Here is a 23,175-nt window from a genome sequence, read left to right as displayed (position 1 = left end):
ACAGAAGGCATCTCTTACCACTCCTCACTTAGGAAGTCACAATATCAAGAGTGAGCAAGATCAAATATATATTTCTTATTATAAATCACAAGATCACCGTTCCAAATTTACATCTCCAGCCCAAATCTTTCCTCTGAGGTCCAAATTTGAATTTCAGGTTGCCTACTTGGTGTCCGCAGAAGGCCTGGGCAGAACAAGGTGAAAAGAGTGGTGCTTCTGGGTCTGCAGTTTGCTGGCCTCCCGCTGGGAACTGCAGGGTCTCCAGCGTGCTGACTGCAGACTTTGGGGCCTGCTACCCTCCACAATCACACGAGCCAACTCCTTAGAGTAAAGCTCATTCTCTTTATATACACGGTTGGGAACAGAGCCAACACCCTATTGGTTGTTTTTCTGAGCCCTGGCTCACTGTGCTATGGAGGACGGATGGGAAGGGCCTCTGGAAGAAGGTGTCATCTGTCCCCGGGAAGGGTCAAGCCCATACAAACCTGCAAGTGTCCCGTCAGATGGGGTCTTTTCTGGTTTTATCTGCCATAGTATCTAATGCTGAATTTTTTATACAATGGGCTTGTTCAACGGGAAGATTATTTCACAGTCTTTTGTTCTGTGAAATATTTTTGAATCAAAAGAGTGAAAATCAATTGTTTAAAAAACATCATACCAAAATTTAGGTTAAACTTTGCCAGAACAATTCTGCCCACCAAACAGGTGCTAATGCACGCGCTGACGACACCTACTGGACAGAATAACTGTTTAAACATCGAGGGCCTGTCTCCAAACACAAAAGAAGTGGAGAGGGTAGGGGAACTACCTGTAAGTCATACCTCTTGCAATTGTTGAAAAAATCGTTACTTATTGTTTTAATCTGATGAAGAGTTGAACATCTCCACATGCTGAATTATGTACACTTTGCCCTACTTTTAAAAGAAAATTTAATTTTGGAACAGAAAGTACATTTTAATTTACATACTATGAGTTATGCAATTTTTTAAAATGCTGATTCCTAAAGTTTAAAAATTATTTGGATACTTTAAAAGTTTTCACCTCAAAATACACTATATTTAAAATATATCTAAAGGTAAAATCTTAACCTACTATTAACCATTTTGCTAGCTAAAAACCTTAACTCTTTCCTGCACACACAGACCAAAACTACTTTGTGGTAAGACCAACGGCTAGATCGCACTGTTTTGATTCACATGTTACTTCACATGGCCTTGACTGGTCTGAAGAACTAGTTGTTAAACTGTTGGAAACTCCATCTAAATCTTTTAACAGATGAACTCGAAATAAAACAAAACAGTTTTACAACAAGAAAAAATAGGAAATTCCAAGTAAATTGTGTTTAAATATTAGAGAGCTTTCTTGTATGAGACTGAAACCCTGGAACTCTTCCCAATATTAATTTAATTAAGTCTCTGGATCTCACTCATAACATGATGGCACCCTTTCCTAACTCCTCCATTCCTTCCACTGTCCTCTGGTGTCTTTCTGGCTTTTCAATAGAGGGTCACTTAGTTTAAAAACATGCCCAAATCTGTAGAGTGAATTACACTTACTAATTATTACCATAAACTTTTAAGAAAAGTTTAGAAATTCCACAGGCACACCCAACTCAGCACAACTGATCACAGTGATTTTCCAGTGCTGTGACTCCTGAGCTCATTTATTCCTCATCTGCAACCAAACACTTCATTTAGACGTTTACACAACTAGGTATAACCTGTGAGAAGGAGAATACCTTCTCTTTTCACTAAATCATCTCAGATCAAAAAACCCTAAAAAGATGCAAGATGAGGCAACTACTGTCCATGCGTGGGGGCCACCTCCAGACACCGCTCCAGTTGGAAGGAAAACACTCGGCTGGAAACAAAACTAGGTTTCCAGCTGTTTCCTGGGTTTTGCTCCCTCAGATGTGAGAACCCGCCTCGGCAACATTCAGCACGTCTCTGTTCTACATCAGTGCCACACTTCTCACCACTACTAAGCTCTGTTCACGAAACACCTACTGTGTGCCAGGCCAATGACACTTCAAATACTGGAATAAATATTTACTCCAAATAATAAGAGCAAATTCTTGTTTATCTCCCCAACACTGTTCTGAGCACTTCGCTTAATACTAACTCATCTAATTCCCAAACCATCCCCCTGGAAGTAGGCTGAGAAGTCACGGCATCTGCCCAAGATCACAGCCCGTAAGCGACACACACTGGGTGTTCTACTCTAACCCTGGCGCTCTGCAAGAGATGCTGTGAACACGGCTGTCCAGGCACTGGCGTGGAAGCACCTCCCCTTTCCAGTCTCACAAGAGCTCTGCTTTAGAGGGAGCAGGTAAGAGGAGGAGGGTACAACACGGCAGGAGGGGGTGGCTGTCCCCCACTGCAGCAAAAGGCAAGAAACCCAAACCTTCCCCAACACAGAGGCCGCCACTCTCATCCAGCTGCCATGAACAAAAATGCGGGCTCATCGGGCACGTCTGAAAGCACAACGCTGAGAAAACTTTTTTCAGAACACCTAAAGGCACTCTCTTCTTCAGGCAGCAATGAAGGCCAGCCAAACTCTACACATATTTTATGGAAGACTGACTTTCTCTGTACAGTTAACTTTTCAACACAGCTTTTGTATAATAACCAGGTAATACAAAATGGACATGAAAGAGTTGTGAGGTATGTTATTTATTGCTATAATATTTGAATGTGTCAGTAACTGATACACTGCTGCAATTAACGGAAGAAAAAAATACAGGGATAACTCATGCTTAAGAGATAGGTTTTTCTGCATGAAGGAGTCTATTATTTGCATGCACTACTGTTTTTCTCTTTTTCATGTACTAAGCAAATTTTATGGTTTAGATAACTAACCTTTCATTTAAACAAACATCTAAGGATCTACCACGTTAAAAGGAAAAGAGATAGTGGCAAACTTCTTTAATAGCGGCATAGCATGTATCCATGGTCAAAGGAGACTGGATGGATCCTGGAGGACCAAGACCCCCACCACCTTCTGTCAAACTGCAGAGGTGTCCTTGGTGTAAAAGAGCAAAAGCAGCTTTGTGCTGGCAAGTGCACTAGTCCCAGGAAGACCCCACCTCTCCCAGCTTCCCCAGGGCTGTGAAGAGTCTCCTCGGAGATACAAGGCCAGAGCTGTCTTCTCCTGAGCCACCAGAGCTCCAGGCAAAGGGCCTCAGAGTCTATATTCTGGGACCTGGAGGCCTATCGTGGGCACTTGATGTGAGACAACTGAGTGACGAGTCTGAATCTGTGTGCTACACACAAAAGTCAAGAGTCATTACTTTACGCTCGTAATTTCTGTGCTCCAATTATACATGATTAGGACACTAAGTACACGTGCACCTTGTGAGAATGTAAAGCCTTAAACAGCTTCTCCAGGCTGATCACACAGGGGCCAGAAAACAGGATCTTTAAGTTCTTTCCAACTAGGAAGTTCCCTCTCACTTGAGACCCATGTGCAAGATGCAAACATTTGATCCTTGTTGTATCACCTGTTCATCATCAATTGCACGACAGTTTCATCCACCACACGGCCTGACTGGCATTATACTCAATTCAGGTTCTCTTATTCTTTAAGCCACTGTTTCCCCGAGCACTCACCCCTGCCTCTGAGAGACCCTCACTATTCTCCTTTACAGTCAAGGACAGTGACTCCCAGAAGAGGTGAGTAACTTGCTCAAGGCCATACAGCTATTAAGTGTTAGGGCTTTACAGCATTTTCTACTAATCTTAAAACATCTGACAATACTTAGAGGCTTTGGGCTTCTGAGGCTTTAAAAAAGTCACTTCAAAATCTAAAATTTTTAAGAGTAGAAATCCACGACTTAGCTACAACTATAGTCAATCTGTACACATACCTCACTGAAAAGGCTTCCGTTAACATATGAAATCCAGAGTTTCCAGAAGTTGGGCAGCTGACTTAAAACAAGCTTGGTCAATTTTTCAACAAATGCCACCCGGTGGGGAGTTTGGTACCTCCATGCTAAAGAGGAAAAGAATAAAATACTATTAATATCCTTTTGAATCAAGACTAAAAATGCGTTTGAACATACTGCTGCTCCCCCGCCTAAAAACGTGCCCCATGCTGTCCCACTTGGGCTGCAGAGCTTTAATCTGCTGATAGACCAGTATTTCCTTTTCCCACCAACTACCAACGCCTGTGGCAGCACAGCGAGCTGAGGGGCCTGCTTGCTCAGCGAGCCTGCGGGGGGCAAGTGGTGGGGGGCAAGTGGGGAGCAGAGGCAGGACAGGAGAGCTTCACAGAGGAGGGGCTTCGGCTTTCCAACCCTGTTGTCTTCAGGTTGTAACTCAGTGGTGGAAACTCAGTAAGGAATCAAATTATCATAAAGGAACACATTCAAGCACAATCATGTAATTAAAAACTCCTCCCATAACAAACAAATTTAACAGCAAGTAAAAACACCGAAGCCTCTTGGATTACACATCGTTTAATGCAGTTACTGTAGAAAGTGGGAAACAAGGTCTGACAGATTTCTTGTGGGAAGAATAAGTTCGAGGGGATAAAGGTGAATGTATTAGGTCTGCGAGCACCAACCATTTCCCAACCCCCGCCGCCATCACCTACAGACCAACTCAACACGGACCGACACGAGCTGCCTTCCGACGGTGGCAGTAGCAGGCCCGGCGTGGCCACAGCTCCGGTGACACGGGCCCAGGACAAGGCAGGAGACAGGACAAGATCTGAAACCTGAAGCTTTAGAAGACCCACCTCATAAGGGTGTAAGCAGACTCTTACACGGGGGAGTCCCCAGAATTAATTGTGAAAGACTAACTTTTTGAAAATTAGTTTCAAAAGATCCATGCTCCTGCAGGAACAACGTGGGAAAAAAGCTCCAAGAATCCACATAAGAGTCTTCCTAAGTCATGCTCATGTCCAGTGAACTTCACAGCCAGGCAAAGAGCAGCCAGGGAGTAGTAAGGCCAAGGGTTCCCAGGAATCACACGGGAGAGGGAGCAGTCCTCCTGAGTGACCCCAGGCCATCCAGGAGTGGCCTCAAGTCTCCCTAGAAGGCGGGTTACTGCTCCAGCAACTAACCACAGGCCTTGGATGAATCAAACTTATTTGCAAGTAACCGGTAAAACAAAGTCTCACACTCTTTAAAGGAAGAGAACAAAACCCAGACACTCAACACTGAACATTCCCAGTGTCTGAGAAACAATGAAACACGGTTAACCAGGCTAAAAGGCAGGGAAGGAGAATCAGAACCAGAAACCAGGGAGAAAGCTAGTCAAGAGTAACAGAGCCACAAATGACAGAGAGAGATTAACCTATAAGGACAATGTTCAAGTAAAGGAAAACATGAAATAATGAGGAAAGAAAGGGAAGATATTTAAAAGAACCAAATGGAACTTCTAGAGATGAAAAAGTACATGAAACTTTTGGCTTAGACGCTGAAGATAAAAGATCAGAGAAGTTGAAGGCATAACAATTAACTCTACAGTGGAGCACAGAGTGGAGAAACTGGGGTGGGGAACAGATCCTCAGTGATCTATGGGATAATCCATTGGCTTAACATACATGCAGTTGGGATTCCAGAAAAGGAAGCAGAGCAGAAAGATATCTGAAAAAATGATAGCCAAAAATTTTGCAAATTTGATGGAAATTTCCAGAATTTGATAAAATAGATGCAAGAAGCTTGACAAACCCCAGGCAGGATAAATTTGAACTGTTCAAGCTGATGTAATTCATTACAGTCAGCCTCAAGTATAACTTCTAACTGTTTTAAGCCTGTTAGCATGTCAACTGGTGGTAGTGAATCACGTAAGGGCAGGGAAGGGGTGTGGAAAGGGTTTTCACAGATCATGTGTCATCCTACTCATAAAAGAAAGGAAGTATGTTCTTGAAACTCAGGCGGGCTGCACTTCAGGGTCAGGCCCTGGCTATATCTGCTTAGAGGGCTACATGGTACCACAATGTACAGAATCCAACAGTTCTGCTCTTTCCAGTGTTTATTCTAGTGTTTGGTGGGCTGGGTGGAGAATGGGAACAGGACAAGAAGAAGCCACACTGACAGTTATGGAATCCCTTCATTTAGTGCAAATGTATCATTTGATTTTAGTGCTTATGATGGACATTCATTCGTATTATTAATAAAACTTTAGAAAAAAAATCTCTACTCCAGTACTTAGAAGAATAATATGAAATACTTTGAAATAATCTTTAGAGGTATTTGAACTTAATAAGAAGTAAGGTATTTCTATTACCTTATTTGCATTTCTTATATCTATTATTGAGGTTATAAGTAACCAGTGACTAATAGCATCTAATTGGTACACAAATGCATTATAACCAACATGTTTTGTATCTCATATAGGTAAACAAACAAAAGGTAAATGTCAACCTCAGGAAGAAATGTAACACAGTTACAATTTGAGATGCCTTACCTTAGAAAAAATGATTAGTAACTAATTTATGATTAATAAACAAACAACTCTTTTCAAACCAAATTTTAAAATTCATTAAAAAGGTGTCTACTATTTTTCTGTACTGACTACAGAGATTCACTTTTGTTGCAACCTTCATACTAAAGACGTTCTCAGAGAATTTTTTCTGTGGCGTATTTTTAAAAATCCAACCACAGAAATGTGTTGAATAACACTGACCTGTGCCCAATGATTTATTAAAAAATCAAATGGCATTTCTTTAATGTACAATGTAAAATTCATTTTAATTATCTAAATTTAATTACTGGGTAGTTGCTTAAGTAGAAGGGATGATGGCTGGTAATACTACTCAGCAGCGGTAACACAGGTAATTATGAAATTTTCCAAGAGAAAAACGTTGGCTATTACACGAGTACAAATTTAAAAGATAAAAGTGGGAGGGAGATGCTCACCATCATCTCGACCAGGCTGAAAGCTGCTACCCCTCTTCAGAGACGCTGTCTGGCCTAGATGACCCGGCACGGAGGCACGCACGTCGCCGTCCAGGTCCAGTGTGGCGCTGTGAAGGCCTGGTGGCCCTGGAAGAGAGAGGCAGAGTTTCCATGGACTCATGGAGCTTACTAAGTGATTTAATGGACCCTTTCTCTGAGAGATTTCTTTCTCAACCGTTCCATTCTTTTTTTTAAAGAAGACATCTACTGAAGTAAAACCAGAAATATTTTCTCTAAATAGCTTTTAAAAGTCACTCCCACCATACAGATTTGGAGGATTAAATCTATTACTCTGGCTTAATATAGACATGTAACTTACGTACCATTTCAGAATGAATGTTCAGCAAAACGGAGGAGAGGGGGTTCCATGAACATAAAAATCAGGATGAAAAATTATTTTTTGAAAAGCAACTTGGCACTTGGAAAGGAAGGTACAGGGTTTAGTGGAGCAGACTTAACAGCATAAATCTTTGACTTCCCCCTTAAAATTTAAATCTCCAAATACCACAACTTCTTTCTTTGCGATGTGGGATGTGATTCCTTATTTCTACTCCCACTGCCAGCCGCCTAGTTGGGACCCTTTTCACCCCACACTGTTAATATTCTAGAAGCCTAACACTTCACTAGAGAATGTCAGGACGTTCTCTTTATTGTCCTGGATTAATACCACCAAAATACTGCTATCTTGATTCTCTTCTCAGAAGTCTTCCAGAAAACCCTCAGAATTCCAACCCAAATTATCTAAGAACCAGGAAACACTTTTTCTAAGATGGTTCTCCAGAGTCACCAGGAATAGAATCCCGTGTTGCTAATCCCGTTAGTGAGAGGCTGGCGTTATGGGTAGAATTCGCCTTGTCAGCCTGCAGAGGTGCTATAACCAGCACTCTGAGCTCTGCGGCTGAGCATTCAAAGACCTCCAAAACAAGCTGAATTCAATAAACATTTACAGGGTGTTTACGGTGCAGAGGACACTGTGAAAATGCATCTTTCATTTTCCTGCCTCACTTCCTACCCCCTTCATCATCCTCCCCATCCTGTTAAACACAAGTCGCCTCCTGCTGTTCCAGCTCAAAGTGCTGTCTATCCTCCCTGCCCTCCGACTGCAGTGAGAATGAACACCGTTCCACTGACTCAACATTCTGCCTTCTGCTGTTGATTAACAGTTCCAATCAGAACTTCTTGGGGATAAGGATCAATATTACGTCTCTGTCCACAGCTGGATCTTCGGCATATAATTCCTTCAATATACACTGAGTGACTGATACTAAATTATTCAATAAGAATGCTCTTCCTGGGCTTCCCTGGTGGCGCAGTGGTTGGGAGTCCGCCTGCCGATGCAGGAGACACAGGTTCGTGCCCCGGTCCGGGAAGATCCCACATGCCGCGGAGCGGCTGGGCCCGTGAGCCATGGCCGCTGAGCCTGCGCGTCCGGAGCCTGTGCTCTGCAACGGGAGGGGCCACAGCAGTGAGAGGCCCGCGTACCGAAAATAAAAAAAATAAATAAAAAATTAAAAAAAAAAAGAATGCTCGGGCTTCCCTGGTGGCGCAGTGGTTGAGAGTCCGCCTGCCGATGCAGGGGACACGGGTTCGTGCCCTGATCCCGGAGGATCCCACATGCCGCGGAGCGGCTGGGCCCGCGGGCCATGGCCGCGGAGCCTGTGTGTCCGGAGCCTGTGCTCCGCAACGGGAGAGGCCACGGCAGTGAGAGGCCCGCGTACAGCAAAAAAAAAAAAAAAAAAAAAAAAAAAAAAAAAAAAAAAAAGAATGCTCTTCCTTGTTTTATAACTTAAAAGAATATGAAAAGCTTATAGATTTGTTTCCAAGGGCAAAAGATGAAACCCATTTATAAAATAATGATTTTATGCCAATGATAGTGTCAGTTATTCAGTAGCATCAAACAAGTCCTTACTGAGCCCTCCCATGTGCCAGGAATCACAGGCCCCTGGGATACGGTGGTGGGTAACAGGTAAAGGCCTGTCCTCAAGGTGTTTACATCTTGGCAGTGGAGGCAGAAAATCAAGACATAAGTGAATACAATATAAGCAAAGAGTCTGCTGTCACGGCTCCTCCCATCATGAGCCACTCAACGTGATACGGTATGAGCTATCTCCCCGCCTCCTCACAGATTCTACCAGGCAGGTTTTACAGAAATAGAAACCAAGTCATTTGAACGGATATTTTCAGTGGAATGGCATTTTATTAAATACCTATGATGTTTCAGCTACTATGCTAAATGCTTTATTTACATGCACTTCCACTTTGGAACACATTAAATCTAGGATAAGAAGACTTGTAGAATTCAACATTTTAAAATAGCAATAAAAATGACAGAGTAAGAAAACACAAACATGAAGAAATAGTATTTTTTATAATTGATTTTCTTCCCATCTCAAAGAGGGATTTGTGTGGAAGCTTTGAAGGTTTATGACATTATCCTCTGAAGTTTATATAGTCACCACTGCTATTAATTGTAGAATTCAAGAAATTAATATCAAAATATCAATTTTCTGACATACTTTAAAAGGAAATATAGGGACTTCCCTGGTGGTGCAGTGGTTGGGAATCTGCCTGCCAATGCAGGGGACACGAGTTCCAGCCCTGGTCTGGGAGGATCCCACATGCCATGGAGCAACTAAGCCTGTGGCCACAGCTACTGAGACCACGTGCCACAGCTACTGAGCCCGCGTTCCACAACTACTGAAGCCCACGCACCTAGAGCCAGCGCTCCACAACAAAGAGAAGCCCGGGCACCTCAATGAAGAGTAGCCCCCACTCGCCACAACTAGAGAAAGCCCGCGCACAGCAACAAAGACCCAACGCAGCCAAAAACAAATAAATAAATTTATATAAAAAAAGGAAATGTAAAAAAGCCCAAACTTGGCACCACATTAAATATTTGTATAAAATGTGTAACTTATGTAAACATGTATATTGAAAGGTGCAAGAAGAGAATGCTTTAATTCAAAACGTTGTAAGTTACTACCCTTGAAGGTTTCAGGACTATAAATTTTTGATTAAGAAGGAAAACACCTCGTAGTTTCCTAAATACACACTGTATACCATCCCTACAAAAAAATACAATGATCATTAAGTAGATCCTCAGAAAAAGTTTTCCCCATAACTAGTGTGTTTACAGCATTAATTTAAATGCTGATATTAAGTCCTGTATAGTTTAATTTAAAAAAACCTTGAATTTTGAAACTGTTAAAAGACTGATTTATTTTTCCCTTTAATGGCAGAAACTATTAAGAACATGCGTTCCTTCTATTAGAAACCGTATCATCATTTTCTACGATGTCAGGAAAAGAAAGCTTACCAAGAACTAATTTCTTATTTGGAAGTGTCTGTCGAACAGCAGCAAGGACAGCACAGTAGCAGGGAGAGGACGGCCCCCAGACCCTGGGGACAGACGCGTCCGTGGACGTGCTGGGCCGCGGGTCCAGCAGGTGGTGCCCTGCACAGCCCGGGGAACAGCCCTGCAGTGGGAACCCCGGGCCTGAGCCCAGAGCTCGCTCTCCTCTAACAGCCTGCTCCTTTCTCTGGTCAGAACAAGTCTTGCAATGAGTAATCTTATGGAGAATTAGGAGGATTGTCCTTTGAGGAGAAAATTAATGAAAACATTTAAAATCTCAGTTGTCAGAAATTATTTACCATCAAGTGTCAAAAAACAAAAAAATAAAAAAGCTTGAGGATTCTGACACTCCTTTTAAACTTAAATTACATGACGATATTTATACCCCACAAAATTATTACAAATATGAAGTGCTTCTGATGATAAACATTATTATAAAAGAAAGAAGAAGATGAAAAAAAGTTTCTGTAACATAAAATCAGCAAAAGGTTTTAAAATATAAGAAATCTGTTTATTTTCTCTTGACTGTTTTACCTCACAATACGATAGCAGCATCTCTTGATACGTTTAAGAGAAATATGTTATATAAAATATACGGTTATAAATGAGAGTAACTAGGAAGTTTCATAATATCATGCTCTGATTTATGTGCAGACCATACACAACTGAAAATTATGTTACTTAGTATACTTTCCCTGAAAACACTAAATTATCTGCCCCGATATCCACCTAAGGAGGGTGTTCAATACATATATACACAGGACTTGGGTTTTTCATTAGAAGCTCAGTTTGCACTAAGATGTTCTGCAGGTGACAGAGCCTAAAGTTTTTGTAAAATTGTGTTTGACTTTGTCTTTTTCAAACTTAAAACTGCATTAACGAGTTATGGGAGGTCATTTGTTTTCTTGAGAGTAGATTTTCTCTAGAAATGAACTGTTCCTACGATTTTATCCCAGACGAAAGTTTTTATCAAAAATGACCACAGCCCAGCTTTCCTTCATTTGTGCTCATGCTGACAACTGCTCCCCATCCCAGGGATTCCCCGCTCTGTGGCAGAAGCAGTCACAGGCGGCATATGCTTCTTCACCTGTGAAAATCAGGGCTTGAACTACACAGGCCTTACTTAGTGTCTTTTTTAGCTCTAAAATTCTGATTCTATGATACAAAATCTGAATTTGAAACTTTGAACCACTACTGAGAACAAAATGGAAAATACGCTTATTCTGCTCCCTGGAATAGTTTAGGACGATTGAGGACAATGATTAGCAGTGTTATTTAAATGTATAAACAGTCTGCCTCTACACAAAGAACAAATGTGAGCATTATGTCGTAAAAGGAAATTTCATCAAGAAAATATTAAAGGTGACAAAAACAGTAACAGGGAAAACATCACTAGGATTTCGTACTTGTTATTGTGGACCTTGCAGCTTGGCTATTTTAGAGGCACCAAGCAGAGTAACCAATAAATACCCTCAAATGACAGTGTGCTGATAAGATCAAGATTACTTGGCTGCAATCTGGCCAAGTTATCTGAGGAATAACTATGGGGAAAGATTGCTCTCCTGACAAAACTTCACACAGCAACACTTCCATCAGTACAGTATTTCCAGTCCTAAACTTCTACATGGTGTTTGTAGGGAAAAAAAAAAAAGGATACTACAAAAATTCTAGAACTAAATAATCCTAGGGTATAGCTGTGTATCTTCTAAATTCCATGAACTAGTATTTGAGCTTTTACCAATACATCAAAGAAAACATATACATCTCATCTACAGATGCTTGGAAGAAGCATCTTGGAAGAAAAACTCTTTTAAACACTTAAAATTAAAAAAAAATGACTAAGCTTCTTAATTACTGATACTTGATAGAAGAAACGTTCACATGTTGAGGTGTGGGGAAGACATTCTGGCTTATACACGAGTTAACTTGAATTTTATACTAACTAAAACAGCCTGTTTGTGGCTGTTCAATCAAACATACATTGTACATCTGCTTTAATTATTACAGAAAAGGGAACAGTGACCAGAAGTAAAGAATGTCCACGCTAAAAATAAAGATGAAATGCCTGTCTCCCTGGGCCACCAATGCTGGTCCTTCTTGAATGGTGAGATTCCCTTCCCAGGTGCCAAGGCCACACTGACTCGCTGTAGACATGCTGGTCTGTATTCCTGACATGTTTGATGTTCTTTGTTCTGACAAGATATAAAACTGTGCTGAAAACCATGCTTCTCTGGAACAGTTCCTCAGAGTTATCTGAGAGGCTGTCTTCTGGGCTACAGTCCTCAGTTTGGCTCAAAGAAAACTCTTTTCTATCAAATAAAATTCTTTTCCCATTACAGATCGTTTATTTTCGTTGACACACTCGAGTCAACATTCTGTTTCTCTGGTTTAAATAAAGCTTCTAAAACATGCTACCAGCATTCTCAAAGGGAACTATTTTTCTAATTGTGAGTATGCAGGAGAAATTTAACAGATTACAAATAAATATAAAATTAAAAAGATCACCTTTGGAATACTATATAAACAAAACAGAAATTTACCTTTAATAAGAGAAAAACAGAAAATTTGTTTTCAGAAGATGCAGAAGTAATTTTCTTCAGAACACGAACAATCCTAGCTGCTTCACCAAAAGAGTAAAAGTGGCAGTACAGAAATCAAGTTGAAAGTGTATTACTTTTCTAAAAGAAGAACTATTTATCTTTCACAATTTGCTATCAACAAGTTGAAAGATTTGCTATTTTTTTCCAACTATGAGATTTTTACCAGAAAAAAAGTCTTCAGCTTTATGCGAACTTAAGAGATATGGCAAGATTTTCTGCAAAGCTCAAAAACTTAAGGGTTTACCTTAAAACTCTGAGTCCGACAAAAAACTGATAATGGCTTTAGGAAGATTTGTAAGAAATGCTTATTATACCAAGGATTCCATATCACACATCAGCCAAATCCTTTCAACTCCAGCTAGCTGGGTGCACTCTCCCTTCTTTCATTTATTTATTTATTTATTTCTTTTTTGCGGCACACGGGCCTCTCACTGTTGTGGCCTCTCCCGTTGCAGAGCACAGGCTCCGGACGCGCAGGCTCAGCGGCCACGGCTCACGGGCCCAGCCGCTCCACGGCATGTGGGATCCTCCCGGACCGGGGCATGAACCCGTGTGTCCCCTGCATCAGCAGGCGGACTCTCAACCACTGTGCCACCAGGGAAGCCCTCTCTTCTTTTAAATGCAGTGGTCCAGTATGTGTTTACCAGACTCCCTGAGACACAAAGGGCAGGAGAGGCTTTTCTGCGGAGGGGAAGGCCTGCAGATGTGGGCCAGGTGATACATCAGCCATGTGTACTCGGCCCCCGGCCTCCCGCCCAGCTTTCTCCCAGCCCACGGGGTGCGGGGAGCCCTGGTCTCCAGCCAGCTCTCCAGGCGGCCCATTTCCTCAGCCCGCAACACCTCCAAACACACTTTCCTGTGCACAGCAGGCCCCTGTCCTGAGCAGCAGCCCGACCACCCCCTGCCGCTTGTTGACCGTGCTCGGGCCAGGAGCCTCCGCAGACACAGGCCGGCTGGACTCCTGTCAAGCACAGCACACACAAAGGTCAGTGCCTGGGATGGGGTGGGTGCAGCAAGGCAGCTACCAACCTCCAGGAATGAGACTGTGTCCACAGATAAGAATGTTCTTTTTGATCTGATGCTTCTATACATACATTTAAAGTTCCTACAGGGCACTTCCTCAATTTCAAGGGGATCGTTTAATCCAAATTAAACCAAGGAAGGTGTATTTAACAGGCCGCATAACCTCACTCCACTTCTTAGGGCTGTGGGCCAAGTTCTGAACTGTATTCCAACATCGTTCGGAACAAAAGCTGAAAGGAAGAGACGTATTTTAAAAGCAAGACTACAGGTGTGAACCTTGAAGAAGCACTTCTCAACTAACATCGGCTATATAAGCAAGAACCATACATCGTAACAAGCTGGTTAGGTGAATAACCAAAACCAAATTATTTATGCTTTTATTTAAGTACGACCCTTTTCTGCAGTTATACACAGATTTAAGTAGAGAACACCTACTTAGACTGTATAAGCAACAGAATTATTACAAAAATGATGACAGGAGACATAAAATATCTGTACCCCTGAATATTCTAAAATTACCAGGCAACGCTAGCAAATCAAGGTGTGCGGGCCATTTACTGTCAAAGCTGTTTTCTGTTAAGGCTGGAGGTGTGTCTCCCCCCAGACAGACAGTGAGCCAAGCAGAAAAGACCCAGCGCTGGGGTGTCACGTGCAGAGGTCCTCCTGACAGAAGCCTTGCTGCCCTGTCTGACCTGACACAGACAGACACTGCCACCAGGTGACCAGAACCGAGCACAAAACGAGGCAAGTCTCACTCCTCCGACCACATCCAACAGCTGGGGAAGCACTGACAGGACCTGTGAATGAACGCTGTGCTATTCGAACCATAAATCAAATGCTCAAGTGCTAGTTTACTGACTTTAAAAAAACTGTTTAAATTACTAGTATTAATTGCGAGTCCTCATTTTAATTTGGAAGCTAAATTTGTCTTTTCAAGTTCGATTAAAAAACAAATTTACAATCACGTAAAATCCTGCTAAGCTGTCAGGTAATTAAAACTGCTTATGTAAACTTATACTGTTTACAAACAACAGCGACCATTTCTAACAGGGTGCACTGTGAATCTAATTCATGGCACACTGAGTATCACCTAGGTTTCTTCTCTTTCTGAGAAAAAGGACAAAAGGGAAAGGAAAGCCAGACCACCACTTTGCTGGAGAGATTTTTGCTATTACAGTCATAAACTGGTACTTTTCTTCTATTCCTCTCTCCTGAATCTACCTTCTTCTGTATATCCTTTATTACGAAACTCAAAGTAAGTGAATAAAATCCCACTACAAGTATTTAGAAGCACTGCCTCTTCTAAAGCCAACTGAAGCAACAGTGAGCAGGTAAAGCACAATTCACATCGGGAGGACTCAGTCACGGGGACGGGAAGGTGGAGACCAAACCAGTGTCGCCTACCTGTACTTGCAGGAGCTGTGCCTTTTCTTCTTTTTAAATCAACGTCTGTCATTCTGGGTTCACATTGGTATAGTAAACATTCAGGAGAGAAACCACTTTTTAAATCTCCAAAAAATAAACTTCATAAAAGAAACTTCCTAATGTACCACCTCATAATAACAACTTTAAAATAAAAAATTATAATTTTATTAGATATTAAAATATATGTATAAACGTTTACTGTCTTTTTAAACATAGAAACATTTTTGTACTTACATAGAAGATCTGAAGAATCTGCTGCCAATTTCCTAATGGAGGCTTGCAACCTAATCTGGTGCCCAGGAGCTACCTGATGTCAAATTGTGGAAATACTAGAATTATACTTATTAACCCCACTGATTATCTACATAAAGGTCACATCTGTATTTTTTAAATATCAAGAAAAAATATAGTTTAGTTATACTAAATTCATGAAACTGTACAAAAATTTAAAATGTACTTTATGCATGTATTTGATGAGCTTGAATTGAAAATATAGCCTTTTTATATTGGAAGACCACTGGATAAACAAACATTTTTATTTCAGCAAGTCATTAATAATCTGCTCTGTTTGAAATAATTAAGAGTAGATAATTAGCCTCTTTTCTTAACATTTTTCCTCTATAATAGATCCGTACTGTGATGGTTCAGAATAAACCTTTCAGGTGTGACGTACCTCTAAGTTTTCAAAGAGAACCTGAGCCACATGGAAATGTATTCCCTTCTGCTGTGTGACTGTCTGAAAGAATCTATGGCTTCCATTCTAAACGCACCACTTGCACCTGCTCTAATACGTTCTCTGGGAAGCCCTATCGGTGCAGACAGCAGCAAGCGGAGATAACTGCTCTAGATGCTTCTCCCTGGAGTCACCACATGTAGTCAGCATATATTTTAAGAGAGTTTAGAGTTAAACTCGTTTTCAGAACAAAGGGAAAAACACACCTTTGAAGGCTACCTTTAAAAATCCTGTTTGAGAATGTCCGTAGGGGGTTAAACCCAAGGTTTTTCCTGACCGGAAACCTGAAGATTTAGTCTAATTTGGGCCCTATTTCACTGAAATTTTAAGTGACAAATGACGCTTCTTATAAGGAGGTAAAAGTTTTGGAAGAGAAGCTCTACAGTTGACTAGCTCACGCTGGAAGAAAACAGACCCTTCCATAGGTGTTCATGCTTTCAAGATGAATTTTTTTTTAATGTTGATCTTTATTCTTGTTTTTTTTCCTCGTATCTGTCTCCCCTTAGATAAACCGGAAGATCACATTAGGGCTACTGAGGCAGGCCATGGAAGAGGAGTGAGGACTTCCCGGATACCTGGCAGGGTGTGTTGAGGCGTAATGGTCATCTCCTGTCTGTATCCTGGTGTGCACCATCTAGGGGCACCATCTACCAGGTTTGTATGCGTTATTATTATAAAAATTGGAATCCAGAGAAGGCTCTAATGCAGTGTTTGTAAAAATACCAACCCTATGACCTGCCTCTGCTGACCAATGAATGCTTTGTATACGGAAGAAGGTAACCTGGACCAATGTGGTTTCTTCATGCAGGACTGCTGTCTCTGAAAATCTATCACCATCCTGGCACATGAACGTTTCTTGAAGACCACAAGACTAAATACAATGAACATTGTAACCCAAAGCACCATGTAAAGACTTAAAGAAAAAAAAACTTGTATGTTAATTAGGTTTCTTAAACTCATGCATAGAAACCAGCTTTACTTACAAAGACATAAAGAAGTCTTTTCCTGTCTGAAATATTTACAGTCTATCTTTTTTTTAATTGTATTTCACCTCACAAGACTGGGTTAATCCATCAGTTACAAGCATTTCTCTGGTGTTAAAAGTCCAAGTACAGGTGTTACAAATAGAAGAACTTACAATTCATTCTTTAGATTTAGAATGCAACAAGCTTTCATTTTGAAAATAGGTTCTGGAGAAGACCTGAATGAAAGCAATGCAGCTTCACAAAAAGGCACTGCCTTCATCGTGCCATCGGTTCACCATGTTCAGAAACACACTTGATGAAATATTAGCTTTAACCACAGAACACAGAGAGGTCTGTGGAACCACCGTGCAGGACACGGAGAAGCTGGGCTGCCTGTCACCTGGCTTCTCTGAGGCAGCTTCCTCACGTGCAAAACAGATCCAAGCCATGTACCAAACCAGACAACTTCCCAGGTTTCTTCCAGACCCAAATGTTGTGATTATGAGAGGATGGCCAACAGAAAGTCCAAATGATATTTAGGAGACTTGCCCTCATACTGACTTCATTTCTATTACACCTAACTAGGACGCTCATAAATATCAATTAGGAGTCTACCGGGAACAATCAGGTGTAGGTTACATGAAAGAAAAATTGTACTTATTCCCAGTAAACTTATAATTAAGGCCAATATCTTACATAAACATACCCACACATGCACATACCTATGCTATATAATTACATTACCTGTATACAGGTAGGCAGGTGCACAGTAAAGAGCTAACGTGTCCAGTGACATATACACACTCTGATGACAACAACCAGGAAGGCATCTAGGTGCCAAGTGGCCAAAGTGGACGCTATGTCACTAACGGCCAATTCTTCTAGGAAACACAAGTTCTGTCTCCATCTGTGTCCCTTCTCATATCATATGCCTTTGCACTGGCTATCGATTAAAAAGCCCCATTAAGTACATAGCATTCGTGTACTTAAAAAGATACTGGAGGTATTTAACTGCTTTTGAATTTGACAATTAACTGAATACTTGATATTAAGAAACCACATTTCAGGTAATGATAATAGTATTTTAGTTACAGTTTTCACAAAGCATCTTTACCTTTGAAAATTACATACTGAAATAATTATGGATGAAATGATGTGACCTGCTTCAAAAATAATTCAGGGTGAGGGAGGCGGTGTAGATAAAACGAGACTGGCTGTGAGGGGATGACTGTCAAAACTGGGCAGGCACACAAGAGGTTGTGGTATCCCCCTCGGTGCTCTTAAGTATGTCTGGAATTCTCCAAAATAAAATAATAAGAACGCCTTCTGATGGTGAGCTCAAAAGAACACACCAACTTTCCAATTAAAAGGCACTTGCCTGTTAGGACTGTCTATACTGTTCATATTAGTCGTGTTTGCTGACAACAGGTGGGCACGGCTCAGGATGTTCCTCTGAATGTCAAGGATGATTAAATCCTAACCTATAAACATCTGACTAATGAATTTAGGAACTTTACATTGTATTGTCACGAAATCTGTGGAGTAAGTTCAAAGAGTCGGAAACTGTTATGTTTCACTTCCTAATTTTAAGGACCAACTTATGAAAATAATTTCAGGTAAACCTCATCACTAACAAAAGGATCCATGTAATGCACATTCCTCCAAGTACTTCATAAGCGAGCGGCAACTTCTACAACAGGCTTGGTCAGAGTGAATAAAAAGGCAGGTCTCCAGTTACACAGAAGCTAGTGTCTTTTTTTTTTTTCCCCCCCAGAAATGCTCATTTTCAGCAGTTTTGGATAAATACATATAGCAATACATAACACCAAGATGACAGGGCAGGAATCCATTAGGTAAGGGTGTGTCTCTATTTATCTTCAAGAAAGATTCAGACCTTTAGTGATGGAATATCGGTTATCAGATCTTTCAGGTATGGGTGCGACAATAAGGTATATGAATTTTCCTGGCACTTCTCCAATTTCAAACAGTCTATATGCTGTCTTCATAAATGACACATGCTTTCCAGAAATTCAAATATTTTCATAACTAAATCATACAGTTGGATTGTTTCTTATAAGCCTGAGTAGGGAAAACGTTTGTCAGACCGTGATCCTGTTTGTATCACTGTATTCACCAGCCTCTTCACTGGAGAGGGGAAGGGTGGCACTTACTGAGCACCTACTGGGTCTCTGGACGACTTCTCCGTGGCTCTTTCCCTGGAAAACTCACATCCCTCATTTAGGTTCAGTGTCAACAACACCTCCTCTAGGAAACACCACCACCACCACCACCTCCTCTAGGAAACGTCCTTGGGCCTCCCGCGAACGAGGCTGAGGCAGAGTTCTGCACTCCCCACCTCGCAATACCTTCCACAAGTGCACTTATGTAATAAACAACATGGGATTTGTTGAAAGACATGGGTCTCTCTCACTAGACTACAAGCTCCAAGAGGCCAGAGACCACGTGGGTCTTGCTCATCACGGCTCTTCAGTCCCGAGAGCACATCCACCACACTGATTACCAACCCCGGCTGCACCACAGTCTCCTGGGAGCTTCCAAAAATACTGCTGCGTGGACTCCACTGCTAGAGAGTCTCATATAATGGTCAGGAATGGGGAGGAGGCTGGGAAGTGACAGTCTTTATAAAAACCCAGGGGGTTGTGACGGGCAGCCACGTCGAGAGTCCTGCCCAACAGAGCAGACTCAGTACACGAGAACCTGAGGACCTCTAAATACCCCCCAACGACCTCAGACTGTGTATGTTGTTTGATGTCATTTTCACCTGCTAAAACTATAAAATAATTAATGACATATTAGAAATTTAGATATGGCATCAGTAAGGAGATATTTGGGTTTTCCTAAACATCAAGAATAGAAAAGAACAGACTCACAGCTGGAAAATACTCAACTCCAAGCCACCCAATTCACGACGAAACTAAACTATAAATAGATAATCATGGCCTCTCTGTGGCACCTCCTTCTGTGCCAGGACTGCCCTCATGTTGCTTCACTTTCTCGTCCGGAAACCTTGTAAGCATCGCTGCGCCTCATTTATATAATCTATTTGGTGTCTCAGGCCACTGAAACTGCATTGGCCAAGGTCATCAACAGCCTCAGCACAAAATCTAAAGGACACCCCTTTATCGGACTCTTCACCTTAAAACCCTTGCTGACCCTCCTTTCCCTCCCGGCTCCCTGGCCACCCTGCAGGTTTCTCCTCCACCAGAGCTGTAAAGAGCACTCCCTAGGACTCTGTCCTACATTCCTACATTTTCTTCCTTTTTCTCCTTCTTGGGTGAATGTCAACTCCCAGGGACCACCTACGTGCAGACCACATCCAAACCTCTCGCTCTTTAAATTCACTTACGTACTGGACGCCTCCACTTGTTCGTCAGACAGCCGCACACCAACTGGTCCAAAGAAAAGGGAAGACCGTCTCCTCCTCCTCGCCCCAACCCCACGGCGCCCCATCCCAACCAGCTGCCAAGGTCAGACCTCTGGGCATCACCGAGCCCCTCCTACCCCTCCTCCTTCCATCACCAGGTCCTGTCGATCCCAGGTTCCGGACAGCTCTTGAATCCCCTCCTCCTCCACACCCACGGCCCCCATGCCGGCGAGATGCCTGAATCACCACAGCAGCCTCCTAACCGGCTAGCCACTGTCCCCGTCTCATCGGGTCTTTCCCAGGCTTCAAACCCCCGGACAAAGTCCATCCAGGCCCGGGGCCTCCTCACCCAGCCTCAAGTCCTGCCACTGTGATGGCTGTGAACCAGCTGTGACTCTTCCTCCGCTCTCCTCAGGGCCTGTGCTGGAGGCGGCCCGGCAGGCACTCCTCATCCTCTAGGTTCTCTGCTAACACAGAGCCCTGTCTGAGACACGTCCCCAAACCCGCCATCTACCAGTCACAACCGGGTACTTGGTTAGTTGAGCTCCATGAGGGCTGGGACTGCGTCCGTGCACCTGGACTTGGCATGGTGCCTGGTGCGCAGCAGGGCTCAACATGCACTTGATGGAATAGTGAAGTGTACTGTTCCTGTTGATCAAGACTACTATCATTTCTACAACATCGTGTCACTTCCACAAGAGGTAACTGTTCCGTAAGCCAAACCTTTGTCAACACTGCCAGTCAACCACGAGACAGGCATGCTGAGAGGCCTTTCTCCCTCCCCTGCTCTCTTACTCGCCCAGGGAGGATGCTAACCGGGGTTGGGGGCAGGTATAGTTACAAAGAGAACGACTCATCCCTCAATCAAGAGCGTCCCCAGAGTGTGTCGAGTGACGAGGGGGAGGACGCACGCAGGGAGAAAGGGCCTTGCCTTTGAGGTCCCGCACGCAGCCCTCCTGGCAGCTGTGCATGAGCTGGAGGATCCATCGGTGCTGGGCTCCGATGCACTGCCACGCAGGGTCGCCTGGAGCGTGGAGGTCAGACAGGTACCTGAAACAACAAGGCCAAGGTTGACCCAGTCAGCTTCTGCTGCACAGCCATAATGAGGACAAGAGGAAAGCTAGCATACCTTAAAGTCATCACTTTTAAGAAAACCTAAAATTTTGTCAATTAGTAAAGCATTCGTCAATACTAGTCTTTAATATTCAGTTCTAAATGAAATATATTCAGATTTCTTTTCATGCAATCAACAAACAATAAACCCACATTTTAAGAAGTTAGGACTTTATAAAAACACAACCAAGGAAACAAAGACAACTTGCAATGTCCCTATAATGCCCAGTGAGAGCGTATCTTTACGGTTACATTTTGTTCACACTGTTTCTACTTAGTTCTCTGTCACACAGGAAACAGGTGGGAGCCAGCAGAGGCCTCAGCATGAGTATTTCTTCGTTCCTTTCTGGTCTGAAATACGGCCACCAGGTGGCAGTGTGACCCTTTTTTCTGTAGGATCCAAACAGGGCAACTGCAACTTAAGACCACTTTATTACACAAAGAGATTTGGTGATAGCAAGCACTGACTTCTAAGTCTAAACTCTAATTCATGAGAAGGTATTTCTCTAGAAAATACAGTATAGATGGGCATTTTTCTTAGTTTTAAAATAGTTAACATATTTAAAGTCTTCTTTCTCTGTAAAAATTCCAAACCCAGACAGACAACTGAAATAGAGTTCAGTTGAAAACTTTCTGCCAAATATTCTTCAAAACTCGGTCCTCATGAAATATATAAATATAACAAGTTAAATCCAATTAAATCAACCTCAAAAGCTGGACTTATTGTCTTAAAATAACTCTTAAACCCTAAGCTGTCTGTTGTCTTGGGGTTAAAAGTTTTGTTCAAGAATAAATTTTAATTAATGGTGACAAGCTGTGACCTCTAAACACGCAGGGACACACCTGGGCTTCTCTCCCCAGCTTCTGCAACACTGAGTATTTCCTTACTCAGTCTTCTCAATTAGCAGCTAATTAGAGGAGAAACAAGTTAGTGACAAAGAAAACACTGAGAAGAAACCTGACATCACATTCAGGAACGACCCACCTCCCCTGACCTCCGCGGGCTAACGGGGAAGAATGGTTTCCGAGGACAGCGGGGTGTCCTGTGCGGGCTCCTCTCCTACCCGAGCCATGACCCTCCATTTATAGGGGCCAGGAGGCTGGCTGCCTGTGCTGAGAGTCTGGCAAATCAATTAACAGCGTCCCCGGCAGGATCTAACAGGTGACGTCCAGCAAAGCCTTCAAAACCCAAGCTGAGTCTTCCCCTCACACAGGCTTTCCTCTTCTATCCTCTGGAATGTAAATATGACCAGTAGTACATTGTGCCATTTCTTTCCCCAAAACGTGCGCGTCCACCCTTCCTGCCGGGGAGGGACTGTCTGCCGGAGGTGTCCTCAGACAGGTCTGTTTTGCCCCGAGACTCCTGCTGCACCTCCTCCTGACGCTGGCACTCAACAGCAACCCCAGATCGGCAGCGGCAGTAAATGCAGCACCGTCCCCGTCGGAGGGCGGCGTCCCCCCCTCTGCACACACCTGCAGCACACAGAGGGGCCACCACAGGGCTCGCTCTCGAGCAGCACAGCACGATCAACATGCCCTTCTGCTCAGCATCTTCTCAGATTGTCTTCTCAGTAGGCTGACTAGGCCCTCCCGAAATCTACTAGTCACCCTCTTTCTATCCTCTTGCTAACGGGTGTTACGTAAAGAAGTCTTATAAAGAAAGATAAATTTGTTG

General features: G+C 42.7%; 1 protein-coding gene across 6 annotated transcripts in view; it reads right to left on the bottom strand.

Annotated features, from left to right (window-relative positions):
• Window positions 1-23,175, bottom strand: part of EXOC2 (exocyst complex component 2) — a 154,480-nt gene that overhangs the window by 62,509 nt on the left and 68,796 nt on the right. For all 6 annotated transcript variants that reach the window (XM_082639777.1, XM_082639780.1, XM_082639778.1 and 3 more), the window contains exons 11-13: window positions 21,319-21,437; window positions 6,866-6,991; window positions 3,866-3,990 (exon numbers count right to left, since the gene is read on the bottom strand). In XM_082639777.1, the coding sequence (XP_082495903.1) occupies window positions 3,866-3,990; window positions 6,866-6,991; window positions 21,319-21,437 (370 nt within the window). The remainder of the gene's footprint in view (window positions 1-3,865; window positions 3,991-6,865; window positions 6,992-21,318; window positions 21,438-23,175) is intronic.

The sequence above is a fragment of the Mesoplodon mirus genome, assembly GCF_964341445.2.
Source record: "Mesoplodon mirus genome assembly, chromosome: 12".
NCBI lineage: Eukaryota > Metazoa > Chordata > Mammalia > Artiodactyla > Ziphiidae > Mesoplodon > Mesoplodon mirus.
This window is presented reverse-complemented; position numbering and strand designations above follow the sequence as displayed.